At 42.1% G+C, this 18,307-nt stretch overlaps 1 protein-coding gene across 6 annotated transcripts in view; it reads left to right on the top strand.

Moving 5' to 3' along the window:
- The first annotated feature begins 908 nt into the window (after positions 1–908).
- The window catches only part of DNAAF4 (dynein axonemal assembly factor 4), an 88,328-nt gene continuing 70,929 nt past the window's right edge, over positions 909–18,307 (top strand). For 4 of the 6 annotated variants that reach the window (XM_054531525.2, XM_024232380.2, XM_024232381.3 and 1 more), the window contains exons 1-3: positions 909–1,286; positions 1,636–1,783; positions 8,413–8,546. In XM_054531525.2, coding sequence (XP_054387500.1) covers positions 1,164–1,286; positions 1,636–1,783; positions 8,413–8,546 — 405 coding nt within the window. In that variant the 5' untranslated portion in view covers positions 909–1,163. The remainder of the gene's footprint in view (positions 1,287–1,635; positions 1,784–8,412; positions 8,547–18,307) is intronic. The other 2 variants (XM_054531527.2, XM_054531526.2) reach the window with 2 other exon arrangements.

Here is an 18,307-nt window from a genome sequence, read left to right as displayed (position 1 = left end):
ACATTTTGCAAACTGGGGAGTTGAAGCCTCAGGTGTAAAGCAAAGGTGCATTCCGGAGAACAAAGGGAGGGTTTGGGTTTTATAGCAAAAGTTTCTGCCCAGGTTCCCAATCAGGTTTGTTCATACAAATGAAGGATTGAACTGCACTTAGTTCTGATTGGTTGATACAGCTGAGCCCTGATTGGTTGAGGCAGGTGAGCCCTATAAGCCCCAACACTCAACACAGGTGTGGGTTTGGGGAGAACGCAGAGTCCATGTGTGACCTCTAGTTGGTAAATGGCCACTTGTCTCTATTTTAAATTTAGACCCTGTTAGCCACTCTGGATGTTGACGGATTGGCTCTTTCAGGTTCACATTTGTTCATAGTCTCTATGACCAAGAAATCTGCAAAACAGAACAACTAGCGCTAACTCTTAATAGCCTCAGTCAGAATAAACAGACAAGACATCGCACCAATGGCGTATGGGCATTGCACCTGCTCCTCATGGGCTGCTTTCCCGAGCCTTATTCCCACAGCCCTCCTTAGCATTATCAGGCTGGAAGTGCTTTTTTTTCTTTCGTTCTTTTTCTTTTCTTTTTTTTTTTTTTTGAGACGGGGTTTCGCTCTTGTTGCCCAGGCTGGAGTGCAATGGCGCGATTTCGGCTCACTGCGACCTCTGCCTCCTGGGTTCAAGCGATTCTGCTGCCTCAGCCTCCAGAGGAGCTGGGATTACAGGCATGCACCACCACGCCCGGCTAATTTTGTATTTTTAGTAGAGAAGGGGTTTCTCCATATTGGTCAGGCTGGTCTCGAACTCCCAACCTCAGGTGATCCGCCAGCCTCGGCCTCCCAAAGTGCTGGGATTACAGGCGTGAGCCACCGCGCCCGACCCACGGAGTGCTTTTTTTTTTTTTTTTTTCTCAAGCAGAGGGTATGGGCCTACTTCTTCGAACATTCGCTCAGATCGTAAGGTAATCCCAAGAATCGGCATCACTCTCTGGTCTGGGCGCCTGGATAGTCACACATGGAGTCCGCGAAGTGGTGGCGCCGGAGCACGCTGGGAACGCAGGGCTCCCGGCCGGCCTGACCCGGAAGGGCTGGCGCATGGTAACCCCAGCTTCCCTAGCAACCAAGCAGGCGCAAGCAGCAACCAGCCGCGCTATCCGCTCCCGTTGCTCCCGGAATGCCCCTTCAGGTTAGCGATTACAGCTGGCAGCAGACGAAGACTGCGGTCTTTCTGTCTCTGCCCCTCAAAGGCGTGTGCGTCAGAGACACGGACGTGTTCTGCACGGAAAACTATCTGAAGGTAAGAATGCAAGTCTTGCCTGCCGGTCTCCAGAGGTGTGGTCCGAAGCTTCTCTGCAAGAGCGCAGCTGGGCACGAGCAACAGGCTCATCTTTGCAGATAAACGTCCTAAATTTTTAATCCTGTTAAAAAAATGAATCCCATACAGGTGACACACCGTCTGTAGACAGATAATCAGATCAGAGACTACTTTTATCCAGGGCTTCCTCATATGCCTTGCTAATCTTTCACTACCTGGCATAAATTTAGTGGGCCTTTTAGAACGTTATTTTGCCTTTTTCACGTGTTTCTTAATACGCGTGCTTAATTTGCGTAATTAACTTAGTTTCCGTTTTCACCCTTCTGCATAGGTCAACTTTCCTCCATTTTTATTTGAGGCATTTCTTTATGCTCCCATAGACGATGAGAGCAGCAAAGCAAAGATTGGGAATGACACCATTGTCTTCACCTTGTATAAAAAAGAAGCGGCCATGTGGGAGACCCTTTCTGTGACGGGTGGTAAGTTCTTTATTAAAAGATGTTCATCTGGTTGTACCTTTTCTGTTTCAGACCTTTTAAAAAATTCTATTTTGAAGCACCTATATTGTGTAGGGGAAGATAGATTTTTTTTTTTTAAGAGTCTTGCTCTGTTGCCCAGGCTGGAGTGCAGTGACATGATCTCGGCTTACTGCAACCTCTGCCCCCGGGGTTCAAGGGATTCTCCTGCCTCAGCCTCTCAAGTAGCTGGGATTATAGGTGTCCGCCACCAAGCCCGGCTAAATATTTTTGTATTTTTAGTAGAGCGTTTTGCCATGTTGGCCAGGCTGGTCTCACACTCCTGACCTTAAGTGATCCACCTGCCTTGACCTCCCAAAGTGCTGGGATTACGGGTGCCAGCCACCACACCCGGCCAGATAGACTTTCCTTTTACTCTCCAAGGTTCAATAGCTGGGTCTATAAAATAAACTAACAACAGGAGGATTGACAAAAGAAAATGTATAGAAATTTATTAATTTTTAATATTAGTGCTTGAGGGCATCACAGGGAAAAAAGTGAATACCTCCCAAGCGGTGAGATTTGAGAGCTTAGGGACTGTCTTAATAGGGGAAGGGGGAGGGGATGTAGGCCACTTAGAACAGGAAATGATTTTTAGGAAAGATGAATGGATCCTTAGAAGAATAGATAGGAAATGTGATAGTTTTTAACAAAATTTGTCAGAGTGTGGTGTTGACTTGTAGTTTCCTCTTCTGGGAGAATAGTCAATATTCCCTGGTTAATGAAACTCCAGGGGAAGGCATTTATGACGCTTGGGTTTCTTTGGAAAATCTGTTTTTAGGCAGATAAGAGGAGTTCAGACAAAACCTCTCCCTGCATTTGCTGCTTTCAAGTGCCTTTAACTCAAAATGATCGCTATATGAAAGCAGCATATTTTGGGGTGGCATACCCTACTCTTTCAATTGCTCTTTTAGGAAAAAAAAAAGGCTTATGAGGCTAATTTAAGTGATACAGTGCTTCAGCAGCCATTTAAATAAACCTAAAGGCTGAATTAGTCAAAGTTAGAGCACATTAAGCAGAAGATGTGGGCTCATATCTTAAGGGTAAGCCCTCCTGATACATAGCCTTTATTGAGTACTTAACTTTGCATTAGGCGTTAACATGCCTGTAATTCTATGAAACAACCTGTCACTTAGGTATTATTACCCTTTTTTTACAGGGGAGGCTACTGACACATGGAAAGTTTGAGTAATTGGCAAAATCACACAGCTAGTGACTGGCAGCCTGGAACTGGAGCCTTAGCAGTTTAACTCTAGAGCAGATGTTCCCAACCCTGGCTACACATTCCAATCAGCTATGGAATTTTAAAATTCCTAATCTAAAATACCCTAATCCAGTCAAATCAGTTTCTGGGAATAGGACTCAGGTGTTGGAAGTTTTTGAAAAGCTTTCCAGGAATTATAATGTGCAGCCAAAGTTGAAATCCACAGTTGTTGTTTGTTCGTTTTGAGAGATGGAGTCTCGCTCTGTCGCCCAGGCTGGAGTGCAGTGGTGCGATCTCGGCTCACTACAACCTCCGCCTCCCTAGGTTTAAGTGATTCTTCAGCCTCAGCCTCCCAAGTAGCTGGGACTACAGGTGTGCGCCACCACGTCCAGCTAATTTTTGTATTTTTTAGTAGAGACAAGGTTTCACTATATGTTGGCCAGACTGGTCTCAAACTCCTGACCTCAAGTGATCCACCCGCCTTGGCCTCCCAAAGTGCCGGGATTACAGCCATGAACCATCACAACCGGCCTGACATCCCCAGTTTTAAAGCTAGTTCTCTGTAGTCTTACTAAGCTAGTTGTCAGTACTTTGTACTAATACCAAGATCAGCTTCGATAGTCGGTAATTGTCCTCTACTGCTTTAGCCCTGTTTTCTTCCTTCCTTCTTTAGTTGTCATGTTTTCTAATACTTTATGTTTACTGCCTGGAATTTATTTTTTTTAATTTTGAGTTTTTTAAGGGATAGAATCTCACTCTATCACCAACGCTGGAGTGCGGTTGGTGTTACCATAGCTCATTGTAACCTCAAACTCCTAGGTTCCAGCAATTCTCCTGCCTCAACCTCCTTAGTAGCTGGGGCTACAGGTGTGCACCAGAACACCTAGTTAATTACTTTTATTTTTGTAGAGACAGGGTCTCACTATGTTGCCCATAGGTCTTGAACTCCTAGGCTCAAGTGATCCTCCCACTTTGGCCTCCCAAATGCTGGGATTTCAGGCGTGAACCACTGCACCCAGACTACTGCCTGGAGTTTCTTTTAAGCCTTTGGCATTAAGCCTTGAATATGGACTCTTGAGGGCAGAAAGAGTTGCAGCCATTCTTTCTATCAAGGCTTTCTTGGTATCTGGTAGTGGAATTTAATTTTTAATTTCCAAGACCAAGGTAGAATTTATTTTTCTAAAATCGGGTATTCAACTCAGAGAATACTGGTTAAGGTAGGTTAACATAGCCAGTTCACTTAATTTTTTTTTTTTTAGTGAGCCCCGGACTACCTAAAGAGTTTTAAAGAATCAGGTTCCTGTTTTTTGACCTCTTACTTCCTCTGTGACGCCGTAGGTCCATGTCGGGGCCTGAAGATGTCATAAAACACACCCAGTCTGTTTTGACTTCTTACCTAAAATTGAATGTACGTTTATTTTGACTCCTGTAAATTAACTTTTTCTGTAAAGGACCAGATAGTATTTTAGACTTTGCAGGCCATATGGTCTCTGTCACATCTATTCAGCTCTGCCATTGTAGCACAAAAGTAGCCACAGATGGTTCATATTTATGGACATTGAAATTTGAATTTCATCTAATTTTTAAATGCCACAAAATGTTATTTTGATTTTTTTCATCCATTTAAAAATGTGAAAATTATTCAAGGCTTGTGGGCTGAGGGGAAACAGGTGGCAGGTTGGATTTGGCCCATGGGTCGTAGTTTGCCAACCTCTGATTTAGACAAATCAAAACAGTCTTAAAACTGACTTAAGCTGAGTGCAGTGGCTCATGCTTGTAATCCCATCACTTTGGGAGGCCGAGGCAGGTGAATCACCTGAGGTCAGGAGTTTGAGACCAGCCTGGCCAACACGGTAAAACCCTGTCTCTACTAAAAATACAAAAATTAGTCGGGCGTGGTAGCGGATGCCTGTAATCTCAGCTACTTGGGAGGCTGATGCAGGAGAATCGCTTGAACCCGGGTGGCGGAGGCTGCAGTGAGATGAGATCTCACCACTGCACTCCAGCCTGGGCAACAGAACGAGTCTCCATCTCAAAAAAAATAAAAAACCACTAATTTATATCACAATGAACATTGATTCTACTTCAGAAACCAGGTTTGAGATTCCTTTAGAAATCAAACTCAGTTTGCCGGGCGCAGTGGCTCACACCTGTAATCCTAGCACTTTGGGAGGCTGAGGCGGGCTGATCATCTGAGGTCGGAAGTCCGAGACCAGCCTGACCAACATGGAGAAACCCCATCTATACTAAAAATACAAAATTAGCTGGGCATGGTGGCGCATGCCTGTAATCCCAGCTACTCAGGAGGCTGAGGCAGGAGAATCACTTTAACCCGGGAAGCGGAGGTTGCGATGAGCCGAGATTGCGCCATTGCACTTCAGCCTGGGCAACAAGAGTGAAACTCGGTCTCAAAAAAAAAAAAAAACAAGAAAGAAATCAAACTCAGTTTTGCCAGGTACAGTGGCTCATGCCTAAAGTAATCTCAGCACTTTAGGAGGCCAAGGTGGGAGGATTATTTGAGCCCAGGAATTCAAGACCAGCCTGGGCAACATAGGGAGACTTCACCTCTATTAAAAAAAAAAATTAGCCGGGCATAGTGGCATGTGCCTTATAGTCCCAGCTACTTGGGAGGCTGAGGTGGGAGGATCACTTGAGCCCAAGAGTTGGAGGCTGCAGTGAGCCATGCTCATAATGCTGTGCTCCAACTGGGTGACAGTATGTGATCCTCTCTCAAAAAAAAGAAATCAAACTCAATTTTACTTGCAATTCAGTGGGATTATTTATTTAACCATTGTTTTTCACATAAAATATTGTGCAACTCCAGTTTATACACGTAGACTGTCTACCTCATTATTCAAACTCTAATTTTTCTCATTTTTTCTGGAAATTCCTTCTTGATACACTCTTTATTTCTATTAGACATGGAGTATTTCATTTGGGAAGTTAATGCTCTTCCAGTTATTTCTGCCCCTGAAGCTGACTTAGCTGTCTACCTTCCTGTTTTTAAACAGGAGGAGAGATGAGAAGAGGCTTCAGACCTAATTTCAGTCCTAGTTCTTAGCCAAGATCTTAGCTGAATAAAATTACACAGTTTTACTTACCTCTAACTGATATTTAACATTCTCTTCAATTGTGAAGATAGGCAACAAACAATAGTAGTATCTTAGTCTGTTTGGGTACTATAACAAAATACCATCAACTGAGAAGCTTATAAACAACAGAAATTTATTTCTCACAGTCCTGTAGGCTGGGAAGTCCAGATCAAGGTCCTGGCAGGTTTGGTATGTGGTGAGGGCTCACTTTCCTATAGATGGCACTGTACTGTGTCCTCGCATGGTGGAAGGGGCAAGTCTGCTTTCTGGGGCCTTCTCTATAAGGACGCTACCTCCCAAAAGGCCGCACCTCCAAATAACATCACATTAAGGGTTGGGATTTTAACATAAGAGTTTTAGGGAGACATAAACATTCATACCATAGCAAGTAGTATCAACAAAAACAAAAGTATGTTTATATCAGAGATACCTCTTTTATACTCATTACTACTTTGAAATTACAATATTAGACTTGTTGCTATATATTAATGCATTAATAAAGAAGCACATAATCATGTATCACAATTTGGCTGGCCGCGGTGGCTCACGCCTGTAATCCCAGCACTTTGGGAGGCCGAGGCGGGTAGATCACGAGGTCAGGAGATCAAGACCATCCTGGCCAACATGGTGAAACTCCGTCTGTACTAAAAATACAAAAATTAGGTGGGCGTGGTGATGTGTGCCCATAGTCCCCACTACTTGGGAGGCTGAGGCAGGAGAATTGCTTGAACCCAGGAGGCGGTTGCAGTGAGCTGAGATCGGACCACAGCACTCCAGCCTGGCAACAGAGCAAGACTCTGGCTCAAAAAAAAAAAAAGTATATCGCAATTTTATTTCTTAATGTTTTATAACTGTTTTGATATAACTGAGTTTCTTTATAGACCTGTATATTTCATACATTTTAAAACATTGTGAAAGGATTTATAAAGATTCACTACTCTGCCAAGGTGTCTGCTGTACAAAAAAGGTTAAGAACCCATGCCTGGGGTATGATTCATCCGTCTACCCACCCCTTATCTACTCTCCCCCACTTTATCTTCCCCTGAAGTTTTCTCCTCTCCCCTTCTGTTTTTTTTTTTCCTGCTTAAAGGCTAGATCTTTTCCCTCAGGCTCTGATCCTTCCCTCTATAAGATAATTTACCCATTAACGGATTGCAGCCTGCAGTTTGTGAAACATTGGGCCACATCAAATATAAAGATAGCTGTGAGATCTTGCGTGGTGGCTCATGCCTGTAATTCCAGCACTTTGGGAGGCCAAGGTAGGAGCGTCGCTTGAGCCCAGGAGTTCAAGACCAGCCTGGGCAATGTAGTGAGACCTCGTCTCTACATAAAATTTAAAAATTAGCCAGATGTGGTGGCACATACCTGTAGTCCCAGCTACTCAGGAAACTGAGGTAGGAGGATTGCTTGAGCCCAGGAGGTTAAGGTTGCAGTAAGCTGTGATTGCTCAATTGCACTCCAGCCTGGGTGACAGAGAGAGACCTTGTCTCAGGAAAACAAACAAACAAACAAACTGTGAATGGTAAGGTTTTATATATATAATATTATATTATATTATATATTATATATTATATATATAACATATATTATATATAGATTATATATAATATATAATCTAGGTTACATATAGATTATATATAATATATAATCTAGGTTACATATAGATTATATATAATATATAATCTAGGTTACATATAGATTATATATAATATATAATCTAGGTTACATATAGATTATATATAATATATAATCTAGGTTACATATAGATTATATATAATATATAATCTAGGTTACATATAGATTATATATAATATATAATCTAGGTTACATATAGATTATATATAATATATAATCTAGGTTATATATTATTTTATATATAATATAAAATAATATATAATATATAATATAATTATATATTATATAAATGATGATTTATTGTGATCAGGTTTATAAGCAAATAGCCCTAGTTTCTTAACAGAGAAGAAAGAGGATAAATGTGTCCTTGCACCTTCATCCTCACCCTCTCCCTCTCATTACCTGCCTCTTATGTCCCTCCCCCATCCCTTCTTCTTCCTCTTCAACCCCTTCATTCTCTAGTCATTCATTATTATTACAGTTAGTTGCTTACCTTTTAATATTAGCTTCTTGGCCAGTTTAATACTGAAAAATGTTTTCCATGTTCCTTGTGAAGTTGGGTCCAAAGAAATCTCATCGTGGGTCAGTTTATTTAAGTAGTTTTCTCATAAGTAAAGCAAATTTATCATAATTCTAATTTAGCAATATTCTGTACATTTTAGTTGACAAAGAGACGATGCAAAGAATTAGAGAAAAATCTATTTTACAAGCACAAGAGAGAGCAAAAGAAGCTACAGAAGCAAAAGCTGCAGCAAAGCGGGAAGATCAAAAATATGCACTAAGTGTCATGATGAAGGTAAGTTGCAGATTGACAGGCAAGTCCTCTAAAGAGATAATAGTAGACTATGTGAGGATAGTGAGTTCCAGCTGCTGGACTTCCTCAGCATTTTCTTCATACTTTGTTTATAGGACTTACTGTGTTATGTAGGCTGTCTGCTATTTATATGTGTGTGTGTGTTTTTTTTTCTTGAGACCAAGTCTCGCTCTGTCACCCAGGCTTGAGTGCAGTGGCATGATCTCGGCTCACTGCAAGCTCCACCTCCCGGGTTCATGCCATTCTCCTGCCTCACCCTCCTGAGTAGCTGGGACTACAGGCACCCGCCACCACGCCCGGCTAATTTTTTTGTATTTTTAGTAGAGACAGGGTTTCACCGTGTTAGCCGGGACGGTCTCGATCTCCTGACCTTGTGATCTGCCCGTCTCGGCCTTCCAAAGTGCTGGGATTACAGGCATGAGCCACCGTGCCTGGCCTATATGTGTTCTTGAAAATCTGAATGAAAGTCAAAGGGGTGAAAGTTGGACAATTGTTTCAGGGAGAGGGTTCTATTTCTAGGGGAGTAAAAATAAAGTTTCAGTGGTGCAAGTGTTTTACTTCCTTTTAAATCTTGGAATAACAGATATGATTTTAAAACAAGAAAAGCATATTTAAAACATTATTGTCAAATTTTTTTAACTATTAAGGGTTTTAAGTGAAAGTTTTAATCAGCAATATATTTTTTGAGAAACAATTCACATTCCATATAATTTACCCATTTAAAGTGTACAATTTAATAGTTTTTAATACATTCAGAGTTGTGTAACCATTACTACAGTCAATTTTAGAAGATTTTCATCACTCCCCAAAAAACACCAATACCCCTTAGCAGCCACTCCCCATTTCCCCTAACACTTAGTCCTAGGCAACTGCTTATCTACTTTCTGTCTCAATAGATTTACCTATTTTGACTAATTTTTACAAAAAAATTCTTAGGCCGAGTATGGTGGCTCACGCCTGTAATCCCAGCACTTTGGGAGGCCGAGGTGGGTGGATCATGAGGTCAGGAGTTCAACACCAGCCTGGCCAACATAGTGAAACCCTGTCTCTACTAAAAATACAAAAATCAGCTGTGCATGGTGGTGGGCACCTGTAATCCCAGCTACTCGGTAGGCTGAGGCAGGAAAATTGCTTGAACCCAGGAGGTGGAGGTTGCAGTGAGTGGAGATTGCGCCACTACACTCCAGCCTGGGTGACAGAGTGAGACTCCGTCTCAAAAAAAAAAAAAAATTCTTATCTCAAATTCCCATTTTGACATCTTGAAATGACTAAGGAATCTATAATATGCATTATTTAATATTTTTATGGACCCATGACTGTTTTTTGGATTTTCATAACTAGCATTGTTTTTTATTATCAACAGTTCATGATTCCAAAGATTTCTTCACTTTTTTTTTTATCTCTTCCACTTAACTTTTTTTTTTTTTTTTTTAAATAGAGTCTGGCTCTGTTGCCCAGGCTGGAGCGCGGTAGTATGATCTCAGCTCACTGCAACCTCTGCCACTCGGGTTCAAGAGATTCTCATGCCTCAGTCTCCTGAGTAGCTGGGATTACAGATGTGCACCACCACACCTGGCTAGTTTTTTGTATTTTTGGTAGAGATAGGGCTTCACCATATTGGCCAGGCTGGTCTCGAACTCCTGACCTCAAGTGATTCACCCACCTTGGCCTCCCAAAGTGTTGGGATCACAGGCATGAGTCACCACACTGAGCCATATACCTTGTCTTTTACTTAATAATTGAACTGGTCAGCTGGCCAAAGATTCCTGCCTTTAGCATACTTAATTCCATCTTTTCTTTATTGTATGATCACAACTGTTGGCCTTTTGATTTTATCATTTTCATGAATTTAAAAAAATTAATATAAAATTTGTGGCAATAGATAAATATTCACTGAAATAATAAAACAGTTAAATAATGGCACATTTACTGCTGTATTGGTATGTCAAAACAGAACAGTTGACCAGCAGGAAGCACCACTATGTTGTACCTTGACGGTGTTTTTTTTTTTTTTGAGCTGGAGTCTCGTTCAGTTGCCCAGGCTGGAGTGCAGCGGCGCAGTCTTGGCTCACTGCAAGCTCTGCCTCCCGGGTTCACGCCATTCTCCTGCCTCAGCCTCCCAAATAGCTGGGACTACAGGTGCCCGGCTAATTTTTTTGTATTTTTAGTAGAGACAGGGTTTCACTGTGTTAGCCAGGATGGTCTCGCTCTACTAACCTCGTGATCTGCCCGTCTCGGCTTCCCAAAGTGCTGAGATTACAGGTGTGAGCCGCCGCGCCCGGCTGAAGTTTTCTATTTACTAATGTATGAAAGCTTGACTTTGGTATTTGGAAAGGTGATTTAGAGGAATTAATATATAAAATATGAAGATATGGGTTATATTAAGAGGACAGAACCTACAAAAGCCAGTATCCTGTTCCACAAATTGTCTGTTTTCTCTCTTCCCTCAGTAGTGTTGAGAGTTGGGAGTATGTTTTGTTTTATCCTTGTTATAGCCATTATCAAGTAAATTGGTGCTCAAACATTTGAATGAATTAATATGAATGCATTACTCCATTACTCCAGTACCACATACCCGTAGCAAACGTCTACTTTGGTGAATAGCCGAAGCTATTTTCACTCTGTGCAATCCTAGACACTGTTAAGAAAAGAACTTTGATGATCCAGTAAGAGCAAATAGTAACAAAAGGCAACATTGTTAGCTTAAGTTAGCATAAATTAATTTAAAACTTGAAGGACATCTACCAAAAATAAGTGGTTTTTAAGTAGTAACCTTTTAAAAAATAATTAGCCGGGCTGTGTCAATTCGCTATACTGTGTGTACAGGTATTATTCTGCTTGGGCTACCCTAACAAAATATTGTTTAACAGAAATTTATTTTCTCATACATCAAGGTCTGGTAGGGTCTCTTTCTGTTTGGACTCTCTGTTTTTGGGGCCTTCTTGCTGCATTCTCACATGGTGGAGAGAGAGAGCACACAAGGGAGCTCTTTTGTGTTTCTTCTAAGGACATCAATCCTATCAGATCAGAGCCCCACCCTAATAACTTCATTTAACCTTGATTACTTCCATAGAGGCCAGACTATCTACAGATATAGTCACACTGAGGGTTAGGGCTTCAACATAGGAATTTTGGAGGGAAACAAATGTTTAATCCATAACACTGTGTAACAAACCATCCAAAAGTTAGTGGCTTAAAGCAACAATCACTTTTTTCTCAAACTTTTTTTGTGTTGGTTAGATGATTCTTGTCATCTGAGGCTGCCTCAGTTGTGACTGGATGTTCTAGAGTAGCCTCACTTACATGTCTAGAGCCTTGACTGAGAGAGCTGGAGCATCTCTCCATGTGGTATCTCATCCTTCAGGAGCCTAGCCCAGGTTTCTTTACTTGGTAGTCTTAGGATCCTAGTATCAAGAGAGGGAAAGCCCAAATGCACAGGTGCTTTTAAAGCTTCTGCTATGTCATATATGCTAATGTACCATTAGCCACAGCAAGTCACATGGCCAAGCCCAGATTTAAGGATTGGAAAAATACCCTATAGCTCTTCTTGGAAAGAAGGATTAAGTCACATTGCAAAGTGGTATGTATATAGGGATGGGAAGAATTCGTGGCCATTTTACAATTTAGTTTACTCTGTTTGAATTGTAAAGATTAGAATTTAATAATAAAGGGGATTTGACTCATCTAGCAAAAAAAGTTCAGAGAGAGAACAATGATCAGATGTGGTTAAATCAACGTTTGGACCCCATCTCTCTGCAGCATCTCTAGCACTGCCTTTTCTTTGTTCTTGCTTCATTCTTGGGCTGATGATAGTGAGATGATCCACATCTGTACTTAACGGGCCCAGATGAAGATAAACCGTCTGCCCTTTTGGCTTTCTTTGGCTCTTTTTTAAGCTCCATAAAACAATGGTTTCAGATATTGTGTGACGATATTAATAATGATAATAAGTTTTTTTTTTTTTTTTGAGGCAGGGTCTCATTCTGTTGCCCAGGCTAAAGTGCAGTGGCTCGATCTCGGCTCGCTGCAACCTCCGCCTTTCAGGTTCAAGTGATTCTCCTGCCTCAGCCTCCCCAGTAGCTGGGACTACAGGCATGTGCCACCATGCCTGGCTAATTTTTGCATTCTTTGGTAGAGATGGGATTTCACCATGTTGGCCAGGTTGGTCTTAAACTCCTGACCTCAGGTGATCTGCCCGCCTCAGCCTCCCAAAGTGCTGGGATTACAGGCGTGAGCCACCACGCCCGGCTGAGTTTTATGTATATTTACACGAATCTTTATTTCAAGTGATTATTGTTTCAAATTTGGTTCACTACATCAGCTTCTCTGTATCTTTGTTGCAGATCTATCATTCATTAACTAATAGACATTATTGAACACCGTGAAAGGTGCTGAGACAGAGCTGAAAAAGCCAGTCTTCACTTTCACTTTACTCGTAGTCTAAAGAGGGTGACAGACAAGAAAAATCAAAGGTTATACCAAGTATGCCTAAGGGATCATTGGAGGATAAAAAGAAAACAGTGGTTTGCAACTAGCCTGGACAACATGGCAAAACCTGTCTCTACTAAAAATATACAAAAACATTAGCCAGGCGTGGTGGTGTGCACCTGTAGTTCCAGCTACTTGGGAGGCTGAGGTGGGAGAATCACTTGAATCTGGGAGGTAAAATTTGCATAAGCCAAGAGGATTGCACTGCTGCATTCCAGCCTGGGTGACAGAGTAAGACCCTGTCTCAAAAAAAAAAAAAAAAAAAAGGAGAAAGAAAAAGAAAACACTGGTAAAAGATTGGTATTTCGGCCAGGCGCAGTGGCTCACGCCTGTAATCCCAGCACTTTGGGAGGCCGGGGCAGGTGGATCACGAGGTCAGGAGATCGAGACCATCCTGGCTAACACGGTGAAACCCCGTCTCTACTAAAAATACAAAAAATTAGCTGGGCCTGGTGGCGGGCGCCTGTAGTCCCAGCTACGTGGGAGGTTGAGGCAGGAGAATGGCGTGAACCCAGGAGACAGAGCTTGCAGTGAGCCGAGATTGTGCCACTGCAGTCCAGCCTGGGCGACACAGTGAGACTCCGTCTCAAAAAAAAAAAAGAAAAAGAAAAAGAAAAAGATTGGTATTTCATCCTGAGGGTATGGTCAAGGAATCCAAAGCAGTATTGTTTGTGCTGAATCCTGGAGAATGAATCACAATTAGGTTCCTGGTAGCAAGAGAGGGAAAACCTCATTGCAGAAGTGCTTTTAAAGCTCCTGCGGTGTCATATTTGCTAATGTACCATTAGCCAAATCAAGTCACATAGCCAAGTCCAGATTTAAAGATTGGAAAAATAGACTATACTTCTTCTTGGAAAGAGAGAGATAATGGGAAAATGACATTACAATTTGGATAGGTATATGAAAATAAGGCACACAAAGGAACATTTATTGGTCAGAAATAATATCCTAATGTGTCCAGAATTCATTCCCTCTGGTGGGTTCTTGGTCTCGCTGACTTCAAGAATGAAGCCGCATACCTTGCGATGTGTTACAGCTCTTAATGGTGGCGCGTCCAGAGTTGTTTGTTCCTCTTGGTAGGTTCGTGGTCTTGCTGAGTTCAGGAATGAAGCTGCAGACCCTCGCAGTGAGTGTTACAGCTCTTAAAGGTGGCGCGGACCCAAAGAGTGAGCACCAGCAAGATTTATTATGAAGAGTGAAAGAACAAAGCTTCCACGGAAGGTGACCCAAGTGGGTTGCTACTGCTGGCTGGAGTGGCCAGCTTTTATTCCCTTATTTGTCCCCGCCTATGTCCTTCTGATTGGTCCATTTTACAGAGTGCTGATTGGTCCATTTAACAGAGTGCTGATTGGTGCGTTTACAATTGTTAAGCTAAACACAGAGGACTGATTGGTGCGTTTTTACAGAATGCTGATTGGTGCGTTTACAATCCTTTAGCTAGACACAGAGCGCTGATTGGTGCTTTTTTAAGGAGTGCTGATTGGTGTGTTTACAGTCCTTTTAGCTAGACACAGAGCGCTGGTTGGTGCATTTTTACAGAGTGCTGATTGGTGCATTTACAATCCTTTAGCTAGACAGAAAAGTTCTCCAAGTCCCCACTTGACCCAGGAAGTCCAGCTGGCTTCACCTCTCACTAAGATTTTGAAAAATTCCTCAAAGGTAATAGAGAACTCTCTTAAGGGATTTTCAACAAAAGTGTGAAATTAGTTGGGTTTGTCTTTTAGAAAGCTCATTCTGGCTAATGAGTTTGAAGAGGTTGCAGGGAGGAGGCAGAGTTTTTGTTAAGATGGAGAAATTTTGAGCATACTTATATGTTGAGGAAGGAAGCTAGTAAAGAGGGAAAGGTTAATAATACAATCAAGAGAGAAGATTGATAATGGAGCAGTTTCTGGTGATATAGGGATTTTTTTTATTCTTGCTAATTAAAAAAAACTTTTTTTTTTTGAGACAGGGTCTGTTGTCTAGGCTGGAGTGCAAAATGGCGCAATTACAGCTCACTGCATTGACCTCCCAGGCTGGAGAGATCCTCCCGCCTCAGCTTCCCAAATAGCTGGGACTATAGGTGTATGTCACCACGCCCTGCTAATTTTTTTGTAGTTTTTGTAGAGATGGGGTCTAACTATGTTGCCCAGCAGGAACAAAGATAGAGATCTAAGGATCTGGAAAATTTTTAAGTACACAGATAATTAAAGGAATTTTTACTTTGCTTGGTAAAGAAGCAGGGTCGTCTGGGCATGGTGGCTCATGCCTGTAATCCCAGCACTTTGGAAGGCCGAGGCGGGTGGATCACCTGAAGTCAGGAGTTCAAGATCAGCCTGGTCAATATGGTGAAACCCTCTCTACTAAAAATACAAAAATTAGCCGGGCGTGGTGGCAGGCACCTGTAATCTCAGCTCCTCTGGAGGTTGAGGCAGGAGAATGACTTGAACCCAGGAAGCAGAGGTTGCAGTAAGCTGAGATCATGCCATTGCACTCCTGCCTGGGTGACAAAGAGTGACACTTCATCTCAAAAAAAAAACCAACCAAACAGAAAAACGAGGCAGGGTCATCAACAGAAAGGGAGAGATTGAGGTTGAGGTATAGGGATGTGAGGTGATTAGTGGAAGCTTGGAATACTGATGCCAGAATCTTCCAAAATGTGCTTTTTTTTCCTCTTCGGTAATCTTGGCTGCTACTGCCTCCTTTTTTTTTTTTTGTTTTTGAGATGTAGTCTCGCTCTGTTGTCCAGGCTGGAGTGCAGTGGCACAATCTTGGCTCACTGCAAGCTCCGCCTCCTGGATTCATGCCATTCTCCTGCCTCAGTCTCCCAAGTAGCTGCGACTACAGGTGCCCGCCACCACGCCCGGCTAATTTTTTGTATTTTTTAGTAGAGATGGGGTTTCACCGTGTTAGCCAGGATGGTCTCGATCTCCTGACCTCGTGATTTGCCTGCCTCGGCCTCCCAAAGTGCTGGAATTACAGGCATGAGCCACCACGCCCGGCTGCCTACTTTTCTTCTTTACTATTTTGTTCTGTACATTACCCACTTCTATACTGATTTTTTTTTTTATCATTTCTTGTTTTTGTTTTGTTTTCTGCTTCAGTGGAACTCTTTTTTCCAACTGTTCTTTTAAACTGGATAGGTCAAATTTGAAGTGCATTTTTCTGCTGTGGTTTCTTAAAGTTGAAACCCAGAAACCTTAATCTTTGAAAAAGCTTTGCCTGATCATGCAGATAAGGTATGAGTTGCTAGTTGTCTAGTTAATGGCATAGGACCTCAAAATGATCCTTATCAGTGAATACACATGCCCTGTTTATCACAGGCATGTGTAACTAATGTACAAAAAGACCACAATGAACTGCTTTGCCATTTTATTCTATTTTATAATAATAACTTTCATGATTCTGGCATTTAAAAAATCCTCCCATCTTCCTTTTTTCTTTCATCTCGTTCCTCTTCAATGTATGTCAGACTTTCTCAGCAGCCTATCTTCCACTTTTACATGTTTTGTATTTTCTCCATAAACCCATTCTTAGAGCTGTGTACTTTTGGTATCTCCTGTTCTGATGTCTTTGGCCAGTGTTTATTCATTTATGTGTTATTGGACATTTGGGTTGCTTCCACCCTTTGGCTAGTGTGAATAATGCTGCTATGAACATGGTGTGATGGTTAATACTGAGCGTCAACTGATTGGATTGAAGGATGCAAAGTATTAATCCTGGGTGTGTCTGTGAGGGTGTTGCTGAAGGAAATTAACATTTGAGTCAGTGGGCTGGGAAAGGCAGACCCACCCTTAATCTGGGTGGGCACCATTGAATCAGCTGCCAGCATGGCTAGTATATAAAGCAGGCAGAAAAATATGAAAAGACGAGACTGGCCTAGCCTCCTGGCCTACATCTTTTGCTCATGCTGGATTTTTCCTGCCCTCGAACATTGGACTTCAAGTTCTTCAGTTTTGGGACTTGGACTGGTTCCCCTTGCTTCACAGCTTGCAGCAGGCCTATTGTGAGACCTTGTGATTGTGTGAGTTAATAAACTCGCTTTTATATATATCTATCTATCCTATTAGTTCTGTCTATCTAGAGAACCCTGACTAATATACACGAGTATAAAAATATCCCTTTGAAATCTTGCTTTCAATTGTTTTGGGCTTGTATCTAGAAGTGGATATAGCAGATCATATGGTAATGGTAATTCTATTTTTTTTTTTTTTCCCCAAGATGGAGTCTCACTCTGTTGCCCAGGCTGGAGTGCAGTGGTGCGATCTCGGCTCACTGCAAGCTCCGCCTCCCAGGTTCAAGCCATTCTCCTGCCTCAGCCTCCTGAGTAGCTGGGACTACAGGCGCCCGCCACCACGCCTGGCTAATTTTTTTTGTATTTTTAGTAGAGACGGGGTTTCACCATGTTAGTCAGGATGATCTCGATCTCCTGACCTCGTGATTCGCCTGCCTCAGCCTCCCAATGTGCTGGGATTACAGGCGTGAGCCACCGGGCCCGGCCTATTTTTAACTTTTTGAGGAATTGCCATACTCTATTCCATGGCATCTGGACCATTTTATGTTTTCATCGCAGTGCGCAAGGGTTCCAGTTTCTCCCCATTCTCACTAACACTTGTTATTTTGGTTTTTTGAGAGTAGCCATCCTAATGGGCGTGAAGTGGTATCTCATTGTGGTTTTGATGTGCTCTTGAGTGCCATTTTAATTTGAACGATATCTCTGAAACCCACTCATTCCCTTTTTTCTTAAATCTGATATATTGGTAAGTATAACATTTATTTTTGCTTGCTCTTTTCCTCTCTTCTCCCATTATTTGGCCTGTGCTTTCTCTTAAAAAAAAAAAAAAAAAGCTTTATTGGCTGGGCGTGATGGCTCATGCCTGTAATCCCAGCACTTTGGGAGGCTGAGCAGGTGAACTGCTTGAGGTCAGGAGTCCGAGACCAGCCTGGCCCATCTCTACTAAAAATACAAAAAATTAGCCGTGTGTGGTGGTGCATACCTGTAATCCCAGCTATTCAGGAGGCTGAGGCAGGAGAATCACTTGAACCCAGGAGACAGAGGTTGCAGTGGGCCAAGATCGTGCCACTGTACTCCAGCCTGGGCGACAGAGTGAGGCTCCATTTCAAAAACAAAAACAAACCCCAGCTTTATTGAGAGATAATTTATATACCATAAAGTTCATTCTTTTAAAGTGTAAAATTCATTGTTTCTTAGTATGTATACAAGTTATTCAGCCATCACCACTATGTAATTCTGGAACATTTCATAACTGTAAAAA

The sequence above is a fragment of the Pongo abelii genome, chromosome 16 (genome assembly GCF_028885655.2).
Source record: "Pongo abelii isolate AG06213 chromosome 16, NHGRI_mPonAbe1-v2.0_pri, whole genome shotgun sequence".
NCBI lineage: Eukaryota > Metazoa > Chordata > Mammalia > Primates > Hominidae > Pongo > Pongo abelii.
The sequence above is the reverse complement of the archived record's forward strand: the minus strand, read 5'-3'. Positions and strand labels throughout refer to the sequence as shown.